Raw genomic sequence first — 18,540 nt, 5'->3', positions numbered from 1 at the left:
AGTTTTTAATACTGGATGAATATCTATTGTGAGTGTGAGTATATGTACGAATATATCAGTTGTAAGGTATACTCAAACAACCAAATTAACCCTAATGGCAAGATTCAAAATGTATATGCAAATCGCAAATTCAACCCGCTAACTACTGCATAAAGGTATTTTTAGAAGTTTATAAAATACGTCATTAATTAGCTAATGGCTCTGCGCCGTGGACTCGAAACCAGGGAACAAAAGGAAATAATCGTCGCGTGCTTTATTTTATTCCTCGCGGCGAGTCGAAGTCTGCAGGATGAGATCGCGTGCGTTTCTTTTATCTTGTTCGAACCGGATGGCCTTCCGCCCCTCTCGCGGCTCGGGCTTAGGGCTGCATAATACATGAGACTACGGTCTTATTTGCACATGCGAAACGCATACAACCGCAGGAATAGAATAAAGCTAAAGGAAGGAAAATTTTTGATAATATATAGCGAATTTTGTTTTTGAACTCAATGAAATTCTTCAAATTATAAATACTTGTTGCCTTGTGTGATGGAATGTCGCGAGTTCAAGCCATCGATTCTGGCAGCAGCAATGTCTATTTTTACTTGAAAATATAGATCAAAAATATGTTTCCAATTGAAAATAGCCCTCTGCACTGTGAAATGGTAATTGGCAACCTATAACACTATTCTTCCCTGAATCGAGTTCGAGTTAGCGAGTTTAACTTAGCTCTAGGACCTGCCTTATGGCAGTACTACTTTTTCAAGGGTTCAACGGCAGTTCAAAATGAATGAAATAAATTTAAATTTTAACTATTAAGATCGCTATCCGGATTGACATTACCGGATTTGCATTTTGCATTCCGGATTTTTCTACAAGCAATATTTGTTCTGGAATCAGGCTTTCTATCCCGAATTGTTCCGAATTTTTAAAGGGCGTGAAAATTCGCTATTGCATGATATAGAAATTACAATAGTCCATAAAGTATCAGATAAGGATAAATGATAAATATGCCCATACAAACTTGTCCGAGTTTTATGCAGCCATATGAAACAAAAGAAGAAATTAAAAGCAAAAGTCGGTTAAAGTAGCCTCTCACTTTGGTGATTTGGAAAGTCCATTTTCAAAATTACGAAAATTAGCAAAAGATGAAAAAAACGAGCTTTCAGCTGCTTAAGTTCTTTAGATATATGACAAAAAATACTCATTGTAGGCATTATTTGATCACTAAAGTTAATTATAAAGAAAATTGTAAACAATTTTAGACAAAGCTTTAAAATTATTATTAATATTGTAACATTGTCTAATATTTAAAAGAATTATATAAACTAAATTGCAAAGTTGAAATTATTTGTTTGAAGTATATTAGAACTATAGTCAGAATTAAAAATAAAATCTGAATTATTTTCGATATATAAAAAAAAAAATTTTTTTGAAGTTTTTTTTTCAAAATCAATTATTTTGTTAAGGCAAGCAGAAAGTTTTTTGAATTATTTAAATCGGACGATTAGTTCTCTCAAAAACTATCATTTTTTGCACATTTAGCTCCGTATCTTCGAAATGGCTGGGCCTGTCTTTGCCAAAAAAAAATAAACACTTTTCCCAATCATTACTAATTGAATACTTTTTAAATCATTCAAATCGGATACTCCGTTCTCTCAAAAACTCGATTTATATTTTCTGCACTCTTTGCTCCGTATCTCTGTAACGGCTAGACCTGCCTTTGCCAAAAACTATTCAGCTCTTTTCCCTATCAATAGGAATCAAATGTTTTTTGAACCATTCAAATCGGTTGATCCGTGCGCCCAAAAACGTGACTAGAAATTTGTATCCATACATACATACACACACACACACACACACCAATTTTTTCTGAGGTATGCCAAAATGTTCAGAAACCTTCAAAACGTCGAGAAATGTAAAAATTTACAATTTCGATTTTCGGCCCATTACAATAAATTACCCAACGGGAAGTTAATAAGGTATTTTTTATTCAAGATCGCAATTTAATCTATATCTTAATGTGAAAATTCAGTGTTTAACTCAAACATGTGATGGTTGGATAAAAATGCTTTTTAATACTTAAGTGCATATTGATAAGCAAAACTAAAGAGATAATCTCGCAAGTTCTTAGACTTTTTAAATTCAATCAAAATATAAATATTTTTTATAAATTAGTTATTAAGCAAAACTAAAGAGATAATCTCGCAATTTCGTAGATTTTTTCAACTGGATCGAAATATAAATATTTTTTATAAATTAATTATCAATTTTATAAAATAATTACTATAAAAAATTTGAATTTTCTGATTTGTGCAGAAAGTAATAGAAATAGATAAAAATGTTTACCTTTCTAGCATTCTCCACATTCCTTTACTATAATCGAAAAACCCGAAATCAGATTCAATTAAATAACATTAGATATCAAATAAGAGAAAGCTTAAGATCGCGTCCATCAACATGAATTAAAATATTTATATATTTATCACTCGTCCACCAACCCTTCGTCTATATCCCTCCTGTACCGAATATCGGTTCGTTTTTGTGGGAAGATTGCAGATAATCGTGACGGGGGGACGATTACAATTCCGCTTTTATTAAATTTCGCGGATTCCGGATATCCGCGCTCTGTTCTGACGACTCGGCTTCGTTGCGGTGTGGAAAAAAGCGCCGATAATCGATTGCCGCCACTTTCCGATTTCCACATGGCGGTCGAGCGGAATAATAGAAACGCTTCGAAGAGTTCTTAAGGGCTTGTGAATAGATGTATTAGGTTATTATGAAAAGGTAGATGAATATATTAGTGTATCAATCGAGGATGAAGTGGAAGAAAAAATTATTTTAAAATCGATGAAGAAAAATTTATTGTTGGACAGGTCTAATTTAGAACTGGAGTCTTTAAACAAGTAGTTAACATAATAGTTTGAATAATGTATACTAGAGATGGGTAACTCACTCTGGAGTTATCACTCCGATGCAACTCCCCTCTCGGAGTGAATCCGAGTGGAGTTGTCTCACAGGATTTGTCATATCCGACTTACATAAACTGATACTAAATCTGTTAACATGTGCATATATTTGCTTGAGATTTTTTTACTGATACAAAGATTTATGCCGAAAGAAGTTTTTTTTTCTCGTCCAGGTATATAATGTCTCAAAATAATGCTATTTTGTATTCTATATTCTGTATACGATAATGTTTGCCCGTAAATAAGCTCTTTCGATGGTATACAACCAGCTAAAAATATTTAGTATTTTATTATAACTTATGAAAAATTATGATTTTATAGTTGTGTAAAAGTAATAGTATGCTAATCAAACTACCTGATATATAATTAATTCTCGAAAAGGAAATAATAAAAAAATGTGAGGTATTATTATTTTGTGAAAAATATTATATACAAAGATTTGTTCTTATTTCATGTATAAGGTTCACTGCATTATTTCCATATAAAAATAAACATATTCAAAGAATTCTATATTTTGTCTTCAAAAATAATTACAAAATTGATTTTGATTCCCAAGTTTAATTTGAGATTTGTATGCATATTGAAATGCATAAAATAGTAATCATTATAATAAAATGAACAAAAATATTTGAACTATTTGTAAACTATTTCCAAAGTCTTCATAAATCCTTAGATATGTTAACAACACCCTAGAGAACACATTTGTGTCAAGTATTATGTTTCAAAGTTGTCGGAGTTGTGGAGTTGTTAAGTGGATATAACTCCCCTCTGAACCGAAGTCAAATCCTAACCGATCCGGCTTCGGATATGATAAGCCCATCTCTAATGTATACATTATTTGCTTTTAATTGTATGAATTATGTTTTATTAGGGTGAGGTTCTGGGTTTTTCTGAAAGCAATATTTGTCCCAAATATATTTGCAATCACTTGCTAATAAATAAAACTAGAAAAATATTATGTAAATACTATATAAAACTATAAGTTATAAATGAGAGAATTGTCTAATACAAAATTTCAAGGGCGGTCTAAAATGGAGTTTCACATTAATAATTTCGAGATTTCATTTCTAATTTCACAATTTATGAAAACAAGCGCTAATTTTTTGCTAATACCTGGCACAAGTGCTATTTTTTTCTAAGTTAATTATGAAAAAAATTGAACAAAATTTTACACAAGGCTTGAAAATGCTAAAAAAAACTTTATATGTGTACATAAATATAAACATGTGACTGTGTGTGAATGTCTACATATTAGACGTAAACCGATCGAACGCTAGCTGCAAATCTCCAGGGATTCTATTAAAACCAAGCCATGTCGCACTAACTCTATACAGACTGAACCAATAAATATATTCCTACGCATATAAAACATCACAAATAATGAGAAATGAAATCAAATCATCTAAAAATCGGGTGCAAAACATATAAATATAAATGAATTCATCAATTGTATTACTGGACGTTACAAAAATATCAACCTCCGGTAGTCGACTCATGAACAAAAATAATTTATGCCTTGTGAAATTGAAATAATTATAATATGAATTATATTATAAAAACTTTTTCACGTTTCATATGCCATCCAATTCTGGGGTTTTTCATCCGAACTAATTAAAATTAAAACTATTAAACATCCGAACTAATTAAAATTAGAACTAGTTAAACATTTTGAAGAATTAGCTTTTTATGACATTACTGAATTTTCTCAATTTGATTTCAGTAACTATTTTCTTGCATAATCCTTATTCTTTATCTATGTAGTCTGACCATTTGATCGCCTGTACAACCATGTTTTTTTGCAAATTTACGGTTTTAAATGAGTATAACCATCAACCTTGTGCAAAAATTTTGATCTTGACTGGTGGTCAAATAGACTTTAATATGATGAACTTGTTGATGAACATAGTAATCAATGTTCGAATGCTTTTTTCAGCTCTTTTTTTCGTGCCAAGCCAAATTCGTGCAGCTACTATGATTATTATAAAATTATATCTTTTTAATATTAATTATGAATAAGTTTGACAAGAGCCTGAAATAATATCTATTATTATTGATTACGGCTTGCTTATGAATTAATAAATAAATAAATAAAAAATATATGAAGAAAAAAATAAAAAAATAGGGGCAGAAATATTACAGAAACAATTATCTTACAGTTAAATTAATCCTTAAGATAAAATATCAAAATAGTTGAACATAAATCATTAAGATGATAGAATTATATAAAGAAGCAAAAAAATATAATTTTTTATAACAAATGAAGTAGAATTTTAAGTAGCCATTTTATTAAGTCTGGGTGGATGAAAAAAGCTACTCTCCCCAAACAGTCTCCAAATTTCTAATCCTATTTGAATTCAATTTGCAACAATTTCAAATAATTGAAATCACTCTGAAATATCCAAACAATGATCCCTTTAATCAATATTATACATCCTCATGCATCTCCCTATATCAAATCTAGCAGGCAATATTGGCTTTATTCAGTAGCAGCGGTCATATTAATATATCGTATATCCGATATTATCTCAAAACTCATCGCAAATCTGGGATCTATTAAATCTCGACGGTCAGTCAACAGTTTCTGAGTAGTTGCACGAGGGCAGCCGCAGTTGCAGCTTAGGCACACATAACATTAGCTACGTTACTGCTGACTACAGAATGCAATAATATTTACCAATAGAAGTACCGACTGGCTGAACGTAGGATATCACTGTATGGTATACGTGACCGACCTGCACAACTACTTACACTTTACTGGTACATTATGTATACAAGACAAACTTACAAATACAATGTACTAATGGTATATAGCATTATGCCTTAAGGAACCGATTTCTTCACATTCCTCATTAGCTTTGCTACAGTATTTAACTACATACATTATTTTAATTTGATATTCTATTCTGTATGATAGAGAAAATAAAGTGAAATGACAAGATAACAAATGAAGTCTTGAGAAGAGTGGGCGAAGAATAGTCTCTACTGAGCACTATCCTAAAAAGAAAAGGAAACTGAATCAGACTCTGAATCTGCAAAAAGATTGCCTCCTAAACGACCTCGTGGAAAGTAAAATAGAAGGACTGCAAGGATTGGGGAAAAGAAGAATGCAGATGGTTGATGACTTACGCGAAAAGAAGAAATTTCGAGAACTGAAAACCAAAGCATAGAACCAGGAAGCGTGGAAGCATAAGTTTGGAGCATAATTTTATAAAAACGAATATAAAGAGATTAATGAACATTAAATAATGGTAATATCACAGTAATGAAATGAAAAAACAAGAGAGCAGAAGAAAATCATTGATTTTGTAGTGCTCTCAAACTATAAACTTCGTAGACATCAGGCAGACTACTATTTACAATTATTATTATAATATTAATATTAATAGAAGAGAAAATACAGGAAACTGAAAGCCAAAGCGCAGGATCAGAAAGTATGATCGAAAAATTTTGAAAAAAATAAAATAAAAAAAGAGTCAAAAGTGGAGGGTATATTGGTAATGTGAAAGATGGACGACGAAGAGTACGGTAATAATTTATCTCATACCATGAACCTGTCTCCAAGCAGCCTACCATTTATTAATATTATTTATTCTGTACAATGCTCTACATCACATTTTTTTCACATAGAGTAAGGTTGCTTAAGTCGTACCACTGCCTAAGTCGTACCCCGGGTTTTGAATTTTGTCTAATCATTATAAAATACATCATCTGTTACTGTCTATAATAAAACTATTTATTTGAATAAGAAAATGTATATACTTGGAAAGCTGGCAGACTTAAATGAAACGAGAAACTATTAGAAAGTAAGCTTTTTTAAAGTTTCTACTAATATTGTAAGTGACTAGGTAAGGTACCTTAATCGTACCGAAAGCACATTCTTGAAAAACTTAAAAATTGGTATTTTAATAAAAGAGAGTAATTGTTAATCTTACCAAATAAGTATTCAGCGAATACAAAAAAAAATTATATAGAATTCTTTCCATAGAGAATATGACTTTACAAACATTTAATATGCTATTCTGATGATTGTTTTACGTCATATCAATTTTTGCGTAACTTTTACTTATTACTTTACTTCACAGTTCCGAAAAAAAACATATTATTTGTGATCCATCTGCAATAGCAAAAATGTCAAGCCTTGTAAGAATGTCAAGTGCGAAACACTAAAGTAAACCGTACAAGTATTTAGAAAACTATTATTTATTGAAGAAAACCCAAAATTTATTAAAATATACATATGATTACTATCCAAATGAGAAAAGTCTAAATATTTATAGAATAAGATCTCTCTTTTATCTCAAAAAATTCATTTTTAGGTGCCTAACCATTTGGGCATGCTTTTCCAACAAGCAATAGATTATACTGATCCGAATGATTATAGAATCATTTAATCAAAAACAATGCAGATTTTTATATATACCAACATAAACTTATAGCCCGAGAGCCAGTAACAGATTTATATGACCAAGTTCCTCTCAAGTGATAATTGGTAAAACGCATCAGAAAATCGAACTATAAAGCCTCGTAAATGTCAGCTGAGGCTCGGTGGGGGGGATGAGCAGTTGTAACCCCCCACGCTTGAAGAAATAAAAAATAAATTCACTCATTTCCTCTCGGCTAAAAGTTTATCAAGTTATAGCTAACCCAATACCTCAAACCAAAAAAAAAAGTCAGCTGGTTATAACATAGTGCATTGTACGTCAGCTGATGGCTAGATCATGGGAAAAAAATCTTCACTTTCAGTGATATCCTCTCGGTTAAAAATTTACCAGATGATAGCTTATATGTAACAATTGTTAAATATATACGTCAGCTGGCTGTATCTCGGTGGAAAAATCGTCAGCTGATACTTTGAAGGTCGTTACGTAGAAGTTAGCCAGAAGCATTTACTGACTATTTAAAGGCATCAGCTGACCAGGTTTCCCTCGACTTATTGCTAGCTGATTTTTTTATTCACCACAGTATTATATTTAAAATCAACTCACAAATTTTCGTGTGGGAGGAAATGACGCCTTTTTAACACGTTCACTGCGTAAGAATTTTTTCACTACTAGTGCGTATGGCATTACGAGGCCGAAATGTGACACAGAACACAAACTACGAGGCATGGAGCAAGCAAACTTCCATATCGAAGGCCCTGACCAAGTGCGAAAAAAAGATTTTTCTCTTTAGCTGAAGAACGTTAATGTTAAGGAAGCACTGGTACAGTTTCTTATTGAAAATTGGGAAGAAGATAATATGTGGCCGTATAAAAAGGATAAAACAGTTTATGTGAGTGCAGACTCTTGTTTTCGATTCATAGTTAATGACTCAAAAGTTATAAAAACTCGTGTTGAAGAATTTTCGTGCCCGGCTCACGAAGAAGCAGACACAAAAATGATTTTCCATGTCTGCAACATTGATATTAATGCAAACGTGACGATTCGTTGTTCCGACACTGATGTGTTAATAATTATGTTAGCTAACATGGCTAATATATCAGAAAATATCAACATTTGCATGGTAGTTGGAGTTGGAAAAGCCCAAAGATTTATAAATGTTACTCAATTATACGAATCTTTGGGATCTGATTTGAGCGCAGCACTTCCGGCATTTCACGCATTCACAGGGTACGATTTTAACCCGGCCTTTTTTCGAAAAGAAAAAAAACGACCATTTTCAATAATGGCTAAATCGAATGATTTCATCGAGTGTTTCATCCAAATGTCAAAATCATTAGAGAATAGAGACAATATTTTTGAGAAAATTCAAGAGTTTGTTTGCCATATGTATGGATTAAATCGTCTGAAAAAGGTCAATGAGGCAAGAGTAGTGTTGTTTGAAAAAACATATAAATTCTTAGATACGGAGACATTCAAGTTACCAAAGAAAGGTATTGATGGCTCTTCTCTACCACCTTGCGAGTCAGAGCTATATCAGCAATTTTTAAGAGCATGCTATATTGCTCAAATTTGGTCAAATGCACACTTGAAGGTTCCAACTTCTGATGATCCGGAAGACTATAGTTGGGAAGAAATTGACAATAAATATGATTTTACCTGGTTCTTTGGAAGTCAGTTACCAACATCGATTGATGAAATAACTATCCAGCCCGAAAAAGAGAGAGATAGTTATGACTCAAGCCAAAGCGAAGCGAAATAACATTGTCATTCGAATTGTAATTTGTCATAATTTTTTTATAATAAATATTTTTTATCAAGTAACTAGTTAATTTATACTAAGCAAATTGATTATTGAAATATTGGAATATATCTAAAATTATATGATTATATACTTATAAGTCTAAAAAATATTGATATAGAATATTTGTTTCATCTCAACACTCATATTGGAGTGCTATGCCGAATAATCAAAGAGACGTCATTTCCTTCCACACGAAAATTTGTGAGTTGATTTTAAATATAATACTGTGGTGAATAAAAAAATCAGCTAGCAATAAGTCGAGGGAAACCTGGTCAGCTGATGCTTTTAAATAGTCAGTAAATGCTTCTGGCTAACTTCTACGTAACGACCTTCAAAGTATCAGCTGACGATTTTTCCACCGAGATACAGCCAGCTGACGTATATATTTATCAATTGTTACATATAAGCTATCATCTGGTAAATTTTTAACCGAGAGGATATCACTGAAAGTGAAGATTTTTTTCCCATGATCTAGCCATCAGCTGACGTACAATGCACTATGTTATAACCAGCTGACTTTTTTTTTTGGTTGAGGTATTGGGTTAGCTATAACTTGATAAACTTTTAGCCGAGAGGAAATGAGTGAATTTATTTTTTTTTTATTCAAGCTTGGGGGGTTACAATTACTCATCCCCCCCACTGTGCCGCAGCTGACGGTCATAGGGCTTTATGATACTGTTGTCTGATGCGTATCGCCAATTATCTATCGAGAAGAAATAATTAACCAAATTTGCACCTGGCTCTTGGACTATTAGAGCAATAAAAATTGTTTTTCTGCCCGAATGCAAACAAAATGCGAGAGAAAAATTATCTAGAATTTTAAAACAAGAAAATCTAATGGTGTGTATATAAATGATATGTATATATGTACGTATTTGTGAGAGAGTGTGTGTAGTATTACTCTGCTCTAATAATGCCGAAGTGTGCAATCCTAATATATCGTTATATAATAAAAGTCTCAGTTTATTGACTTCCAATTCTCGAAAACGTGATTCCATTTCTGACTTTACATCGTGAAGGAGTTCTTATGTATCGACATAATAGAATGTAAGTGTTGTTGTGACTTTCTTATATAAATATTATACGTTGATGTCGGAATCGTTGCAAAGACCTACTTTGACTAATATGATTGCAATTCAAATAATAAGCTAAGTGATATAAATAATGGATATATGGGTAACGGAAAATTGATATAAACTATACATTCAAGATACAAGAAATCTGGTGTATATTTTTGATAATCAACTATCAAGTTAGAGATTGAACGTCCACTAATTGTTGATGGCGGATGTTCCTACTCAGCTATTAAAATATATTAAACTATTGCAATCTATGAAATTGATTTGCAAAATATGAATAAAATAATCTAAGAGCTTCATTTTTATAACACCTTATTTGGTTTCTCTTGTTGCAACATATTATATATCTTCCGGTATATCGGTTCCGTGAAAAACATATTCCGTACTATGTTTATTAATTGAAATATGCCATCCCAACGTAATGGAATAACAGATTATATTGCAATCAGAATAGCAACTAACTGGTAGCACAAAGGTCCGTGATTACTCGAATCTGTCCTCTCTACTTCTCCGGGGAATTTCATAGTTTAATTATTCTCTCAGCTCTTGATCTTTCATTAGATTGGCCTAGATCCCCGGACAAACATGATTTGTTACTTTGTTAATCCTTCGCCTTATAAGAGGAATCGATGTAGTTGCACTACATTTCAAGTGAAAGCCATCAGATCAGCAAGTAACTAACTTATTGGGCGGTTTTGGGGATATCAATACTGAGAGGTAATTGGAAACCAACAATAGTAATAATGGAATCATGAGAATAAGTAAATTATATGTTCTTGAAATAATATATGAAAATGTAATGGAAATTTTAGTGACATTATTTCAATGACCGTGACCTTTAATTCTAATGCATTAGGTCAACTTAGCAGTAATGTGATCAATTTAAGCATTTTTATCGATATGTAAAATAAGTAGATTTCAATGCATATGTGAATAATAATGTGGCATATTTAGAAAAATATATGATTTTAACTTTAATGACTCAAAAAAAATTTGTTTTCACTCTTATTCTGGTTGATACTAATATTTTTAGTGTGATTTTAATATTTTAAATTTATATAAAAACTGTGATTAATATTAAGATATATATTTATTCATATAAATTGCAACAAATACAACAATAAAATATTATTCAATACCAATGTGTAAATTAAAATTATATTCTTGAAATTATTTGATACACTTGTTTCAAAATATCAACTTTTTATTTACAAAATTCATTAAGGCGTAAGTTAGAAGTGATTTTATGTTTCACTACATTTGTACTACATTTAATTTATTTACGATGTAAGTAATTATAAAATGAATGTAAAACTGCTAGCGTACATTAATTTTTATTTTGTGAAAAGCAATAGTAGTAGCGAGTATATGTTAGTATTAAAATTAATATATTTTACAACAAAAAAGTATCAATACCTAAAACAATTGAAAATTATATTTTTCGTAAATAAAATATTTTTGAAAGAATTAATGACGGTAGAATATTATGCAATAATACATGCATAACATAATTTTTCTGCGATCAAAAAAGTACGAATATTTTGCGAATAATTCTTAGGATCTTTATCAATATTTTGAATTGAAGAAATATTCGCAGGTAATATTATTTTTCGTATGTTGATAAAGTTATGAGAAAATATATTTATTTCAACGTGGCTGCATAACATGAATATTTATGGTATCACAACCTTTGTGATTTATAAAGACTAGGGGAGGCTGGGTACGGTTGTGCCACTATTTATGAGCAATAATTTTTGTTATTAAGAAATAAAAATATTGCTAATAATAAAATGCTATTATTAATTTATTAGTTATCAGAAGGAAAAGTAAATTAAATGATAATTTAAACATTTGTCTACGTGGAAATACTGAAACACTGTCCTTAAATACGATAGATTTGTCATAAAATCAAATCATACTAGAAAAAGACGAGTGTCACAACCGCCCAAACAGGGATAAATATAGATTAAAAAGAATATGTATAAACATCAAAATAGTTTATAACGACTTTTATTGCCAGAAATATGCGACACAACATTCCTTGATTTGTTTAAACATCGCCCGAAAAAAAAAATACATGTCGCAACCGTACCCACAAAACTTGTCACAACCGTACCCAACGCACACTTTTAAGAAATAGTGATCGTTATAACTGAACTAAAGTATTTGCGCAGAAAGTAATTGCTGGTAATTAACTACTAATTATCAACTTACAGTAAAATTATAAACAAAGTGATGTATCTGTATACAAGTAACAATTAGTATTAAAAGAAATTAAACAAATTTCGACTCTTCAACAGCAATACGGTCAATAGATTATGTCAATGTAGGACGCTGACTCAATACAATAATAAAAACTTGTTCGAACAAACATACTTCATCTTTCTCGCTTTGAACCCTATCTCAAAATCAGTACAGTTGAGTATGACGACAGTCTCCACCGTACCCTGGCACAACCGTACCCAGTCTCGCCTTAAAAAAAATTATTTTCTATCCTACTTTTTCTGTTTGGGCATTATTCGCCACATTTGCAATATAAATTATTTTCAACGTCCAAAAATTATTTCAAAATTTTTGTCAGGAAGTATATTGTCGAAATATTTCTCGATTTAAGTGGACGTGATAATAGTAAATATCAAAATCAAATATCTGACAATATGATATCAGATCAGAGACAAATGATATCCGATATCACTGGTTGTCACAAGTCCTCACGTACTAAAATCATGCACGCTGACACCAGTACCAAACACACAGAGCAATCGGCGGAATCAGGCCGTGACCAGGCATGCATATGCAGGAGATGCTATATCGTAGCCGCGTTGTTCTCTATCTACACGGACGCTATTATAGTCTAATAGCTGGCGAATATATTGTACATAGACAAACCAGGAAACGGATTAAATAGATAAAGTTATAGGAAGATACATAAAGTTGCTTGAGTAATTTGGAAATAGATCTATAATCGATTTATTGATGTTAACTTAACTTATATTTATATATTTATATTTATATTTATACAACATAATTATACAATTATGATACACAAAATATTGGTCTATTATTGTTAAAATGCTTGTAAAGTTATTAATTTAATAGTAACTTTTTATATTCATTAAATATGTTACAATATATTGAATTCTAACCTTCTTGGCACTGTGGAAATAAGATACGTACTTCAGTTAAAAAAGTTTTGAGTATATGTAAAGTTTATGTGATCAGTAAATTGATAAAATTAGTATACTTGAATATGAAAATAATATCTAAAAATACATAAAATCAAATATCGTATAAAAATTGGTATAGGATATAAAGTAAGCGAGCAAAAATGAAACTAGCTGTAAGTGGAATTCTGTCTTAAGGCAATTAAGGCATCGTGCCTTAAGGCAAATTGCTGGAACTTCCCGTACCAAAAATTATTATTTTTTTAAAAACGTTTAACATTTTTGAAAAAAATTTACTTTGAAAAAATAAGATTTTTGAGAAACTATAGATTAGACAAAAAATTACTTTTTTTTGAAAATTTAAAAAAAAAAAAAAAAATTTTTTTTTTTTGAAAAAAATATTTTTTTTCCTTTATTTTGACATATTGTGAAAGATCTGAACTTTTTTTCAAAGCAATCGTACTGCTTTAACTGCATACGGTCAAAATATAAAGCGCGTAAGCGCCGCGTCGCTGTCTAACGCATAAGCATTGGTACGGAACCCATAGGAATGTTAACAAAATGTATACTTATTGTTAAAATCTCTGTAAAATATCTGATAATTTGATGTGCATATGTCTAATGATCATTTTTGACCGCCAAATGGCTCAATTTTTTTACTTTTTCCTCCATATCTCCGAAACCGCTAGACCTACCTTCATGAAAATTTTATCGATTCTTCATCTTGTCAATACAAGTGAAATGTTTTTTGAATTATTCAAATCGGATGCTCCGTTCTCTTAAAAACTGAGTTACCGTTTTCAGCACTTTTTGCCCCGTATCTTCGGAACGGCTAGACCTGCCTTTGCCAAAAACTAATCAGCACGTCTTCTTATCAATACAAATCGAATGTTTTTTGAATTATTCAAATCGGTTGATCCGTGTTCCCGAAATCGTCGACGAAAATTTGTATCCGCACATACATACACACACGCACATACATACATACATACATACATACATACATACATACATACATACATACACACACACACACACACACACACACACACATACATCCATTTTTTCTAAGGTATGCCAAAATGTTCAGAAACCTTTGAAACGTAAAGATATATAAAAATTTTCATTTTCGATTTTTTTGCGATTACTATAACTTGCCCTACGGGAAGTTAAAAATAACAAATGAAAACTACCCTGAAAAAAATCTGAAAAAAATCTCACATTTTTTCAAGTGAAACCGCAGGCTTTAGTGAAAATGTAACCATTTTTCGGGTATTATTATTATGGTTATGTTTAAACTTTAGAAACGTAACCGAGAATAAAATTTCTAGAACTACAGTAACAAATAATAACTCAAATGCCCTTATTATTCTTAGCTAATGCTTTCTTATTCTTAGCTATTAGCTTCTTAGCTAATGTAGGAATACCTTTCGCCCTAAGTATTATATCTTCCTGTTACTAAAATTTAAAAGAATATCTAATATAACTTATTTATATTGTAGCAATTATTCTACAAATTTTTTAAATACTTTTTAATCTGTATGTTAAATATTTATGTATGAATAATCATCACCTTTATAAAATATATTAAAAATGTTATTATGAGAGTTTATATTAGCCTATTGCGCCATTCTAATTTTTTTGTTTTGTGGTCTTGATAAAATAACTCTTTTGTTTCTAATTAAAAAATAATTTTCTGACAATATGATTCTGACTAAAATAATTTACACAATTCTATTGCAGCGCTATTTTGATTAGACAGTTATTTTCTATTATATATTATTTAGTATAGATATTGCCTCTCAATGTAGTTTTATTCCGATAATACTACTCTAACCTACCCTCGCCTCTTCATTTTAATAAATGCATTGTCTTTTGATTGGCTTCAAACTATTATTTTTCATGTTATTTTATAATTAATAAAGAATTTTATAAAAATAATTTGTAACTGGGCTCTATTTTTATTATTTGACTATATAATTTCTGATTTCTACCATTAATTTTCGAATCTTAAATTGAAAAAGAAAAAGAATCAATTATTATATATGCAAAATATATTAATGGTCTCGTAGCCAAAAAATGTGATGATACTTTTAATTATTTTACTATTGTAGTAAAATAGTAATTTCACATTTTATTTCTTTGTCGAAAGTTAAAATGAAAATGACTTGCTCTTATTAAAAGAATTGTCTTCTGTTTGGCTTTAAACTATTAGTTTCTATTTTATTTATAATTAAACAATTTCCTTAAAGATAATTTTTATTTGCGTTAAAATAATTTCTGATTTCTATCATTAATTGTCCAATCTTATATTGAAAAAGAAAAAAAAATCAAAAATTATATATGCAGCATATATTGAGAGTCTTATGACCAAGGAATATGGTAATACTTTTCATAGTTTCAATATTCTGGTAAATTATTAATTTTATAAGTTATTTTTTGTGGAATATTAAAATGAAAAAGACAAAAAAATGGTTTGTAAAAATACTGTTACAGCAGAATAGTGAAAAAAATTAAAAGTATTACTAGAAATATAGAAAAAAAATTGTGAAAGAATAAAATGAAAATAACTTGTTTTTGTTGTATTACAAAGCTAGGAATGCGAAATATAGTAAATTCTTATGACGTTACATTAATTATTGTTACATTTATTATTATTTATATTACATCTCAGTAATATAAATGTAATTCGCATTTTATTTTCCAGTTGCAACCGAAGTAAAACTGTATCAAGTGAAATAATAATATTTAAAATGGTGTCTAAGACATCAAATTGTCTACGCCGTAGAATTAAGAATCTATATAATCAATTTAAAAAATTAAGGTGCTGTTCCAAAATATCGTTGGCTTCAGTTTACTATTTAATTGCATGAAGCTAGTGGAAATGTATAGAATAATCAAAATAATCAAAACACTAACCAACTCTCTATTTATCAGTAGATGTGTTTCGGTATTGCATATGAGGAATTTGTTATTCAAATATTTCGGTGCATAATTACTCATCCGTTGCGTTAGAAACGCAGCAGTTGATTTCACACAACGGCCGGGTCGCTCAACGAAGTTTCCGATTTACAAGAGCAGATGAACTTAAAATACGATATATTGCTATTGGATAATGATATTTATTTAATGCATATGGAATCATTCGATATCTTGTTTTGATTTATATTCAAATTGTATGCGCGGTGCAATAACATAGCACTCTACCAAATTTGGCATACACCACTTTGCCAAATTTGGTTACAGAAGTAAAATGAGTTGTACGAAAGCGCTTAATTTTAAATAGCAAAAAATAGTTTTTAAAGTTGATAGTGTTAAATGTAAGAATTAAAATTGATTCTAATAATGTATGCATTTATTGTAATTCCAAAACTGATGCATTGAACAGGGTGTCCCAAAACTTGAACGACAAGCCAAAAGGGAGTGACATGGGGGTAACTGTATTAAAGTGTCCTGAAAAAAATTAGAAAAAAAATACTTTTGTTTTAAATTACGAGTTTCTAAGTGCAATCGAGGGCTTTAATGAATTTGTGACGATTTTTCGGTTCTTGTGGTTATTTTTATTAATTTTGTTAATTTAAACTTTGGAACCGTATTCGTGAATAAAATTTTTAGGACTATAGTAAAAAAAATAATACAATTGCCAAGAGTTTTCAAGAACTATTTTTTTTATTGAACTATGAAATTAAATTTTTTAAAATGGGTGGACTTTGAGAGACCCTTAATACAAAAATACTAAAGTGTCTTTGAAAAATTCATCAAAAGTTGGCGCAATAACCAAAAAATAGTCACCATATCACCAAGGCTTTAGGTTGCAGTTAAAAGCTCATAATTTCCAAACAATGTCCTATTTTTTTTTTTTCAGGACAGTTAAGGTCAATACTATCATCCTTTTAGGCTTTACGTTAAGTTCCGCACACCCTGTTTATTTAATACTTCATAGAAAAAAGCATAAACCTAAAATGTTTGATTGGCAACTTATTTTCCCGGAATATTGTTTAAACCCGTCAACGTTATTGTTTCAAAACAAAATCCAAAAACTGATTTCATAGCATATGCTGTCCACAATATGAACGAAATAGATTATTAATGTAATTCATTCAATATAATCCCCATTCGCCATAAATGCTGTCATAAATTTTTACGATGAATTAGTAAAATAATCGAATTCGATATACGGCTTTTGGTTATTAAATACTTCACAACCACTATATGAAAATTCGATGTTATTTATTGGAAGTTTCAATAAAATGAAATTGTAATGTTAATAAAACTATCACTTACGTTTTGCAGGTATTTGAGCAGGTTTCACGATGAACATCTCAATGTGTCCACCTGTAAAGGAAAAAAAACGTATTAGGATATTTAATTTATATAATTTCCATAAGCGTAGTTGTAATAGATAAAACAAAGCATTGAGGTAAAATCTATATAAAATTTAGGATTTTCTAAATATATAAATTTTAAATGCATGCAAATCTTAATTATGTAAATGAATGTTTCATCTATATCATTTTTTTCTGAATTTACTATCCAATCTAGGAATAGAGTGTTTGTACTACCATGTTACTTGAAACCCGTATCCTTAATAATAACAGTAACATTGTTTCTGTTTGATCATATTGTTCTACCAAGTATATCACTATAATCGTTATCGTACAAAAACTGAATCATTAGAAAAACCATGTAATTTATCTTCTATTCTCTTTCCCCAAAATGTCTGTTTGCAATCAGAACCCAACCCGGTCAGATCATTCTAATCTGCCCACTTAGAAAATTAATCATCCATCCGTCTACATGAAATGTGTGCGTTGTGCGCGAACATTTATATATCCAATGCAGACGGAGGACACATTGTATATTTTGCACCAGGGTTGACAAAATCCATAAGATTCATATATATACTTTTCTTTACAACCAATCTTATGTTCATAGTTCAAATATCTATGCAAAAATGATCGATAAAATTGATTCAGCTAAAATATAGATTTGCAACAAAATATTAGTCTATGAAAAACTAGATTTTATGCTAATAAATACTCAACAAGTACCGAGCATTAAAAATTGATATTGTTGTTTGCTCTATGTTTTAAAGTAATATTTCTAAAACTCCAATTTTTTTAAACGCAAGAAGCTTTATTTATGGGTAACCTAGTGGAGCTTATT

At 30.2% G+C, this 18,540-nt stretch overlaps 1 protein-coding gene across 1 annotated transcript in view; it reads right to left on the bottom strand.

Annotated features, from left to right (window-relative positions):
- LOC113366899 (heterogeneous nuclear ribonucleoprotein C-like) overlaps positions 1–18,540 on the bottom strand; it is a 390,018-nt gene that overhangs the window by 327,405 nt on the left and 44,073 nt on the right. Inside the window, exon 2 of the mRNA XM_026608545.1 lies at positions 17,659–17,709. Within this exon, the coding sequence (XP_026464330.1) occupies positions 17,659–17,695 (37 nt within the window). The 5' untranslated portion in view covers positions 17,696–17,709. The remainder of the gene's footprint in view (positions 1–17,658; positions 17,710–18,540) is intronic.

This window comes from Ctenocephalides felis, unplaced genomic scaffold (genome assembly GCF_003426905.1).
Source record: "Ctenocephalides felis isolate EL2017-DRISC unplaced genomic scaffold, ASM342690v1 CF-g0.4_SCAFFOLD_01170, whole genome shotgun sequence".
NCBI classification, from domain to species: Eukaryota; Metazoa; Arthropoda; class Insecta; order Siphonaptera; family Pulicidae; genus Ctenocephalides; species Ctenocephalides felis.
The sequence above is the reverse complement of the archived record's forward strand: the minus strand, read 5'-3'. Positions and strand labels throughout refer to the sequence as shown.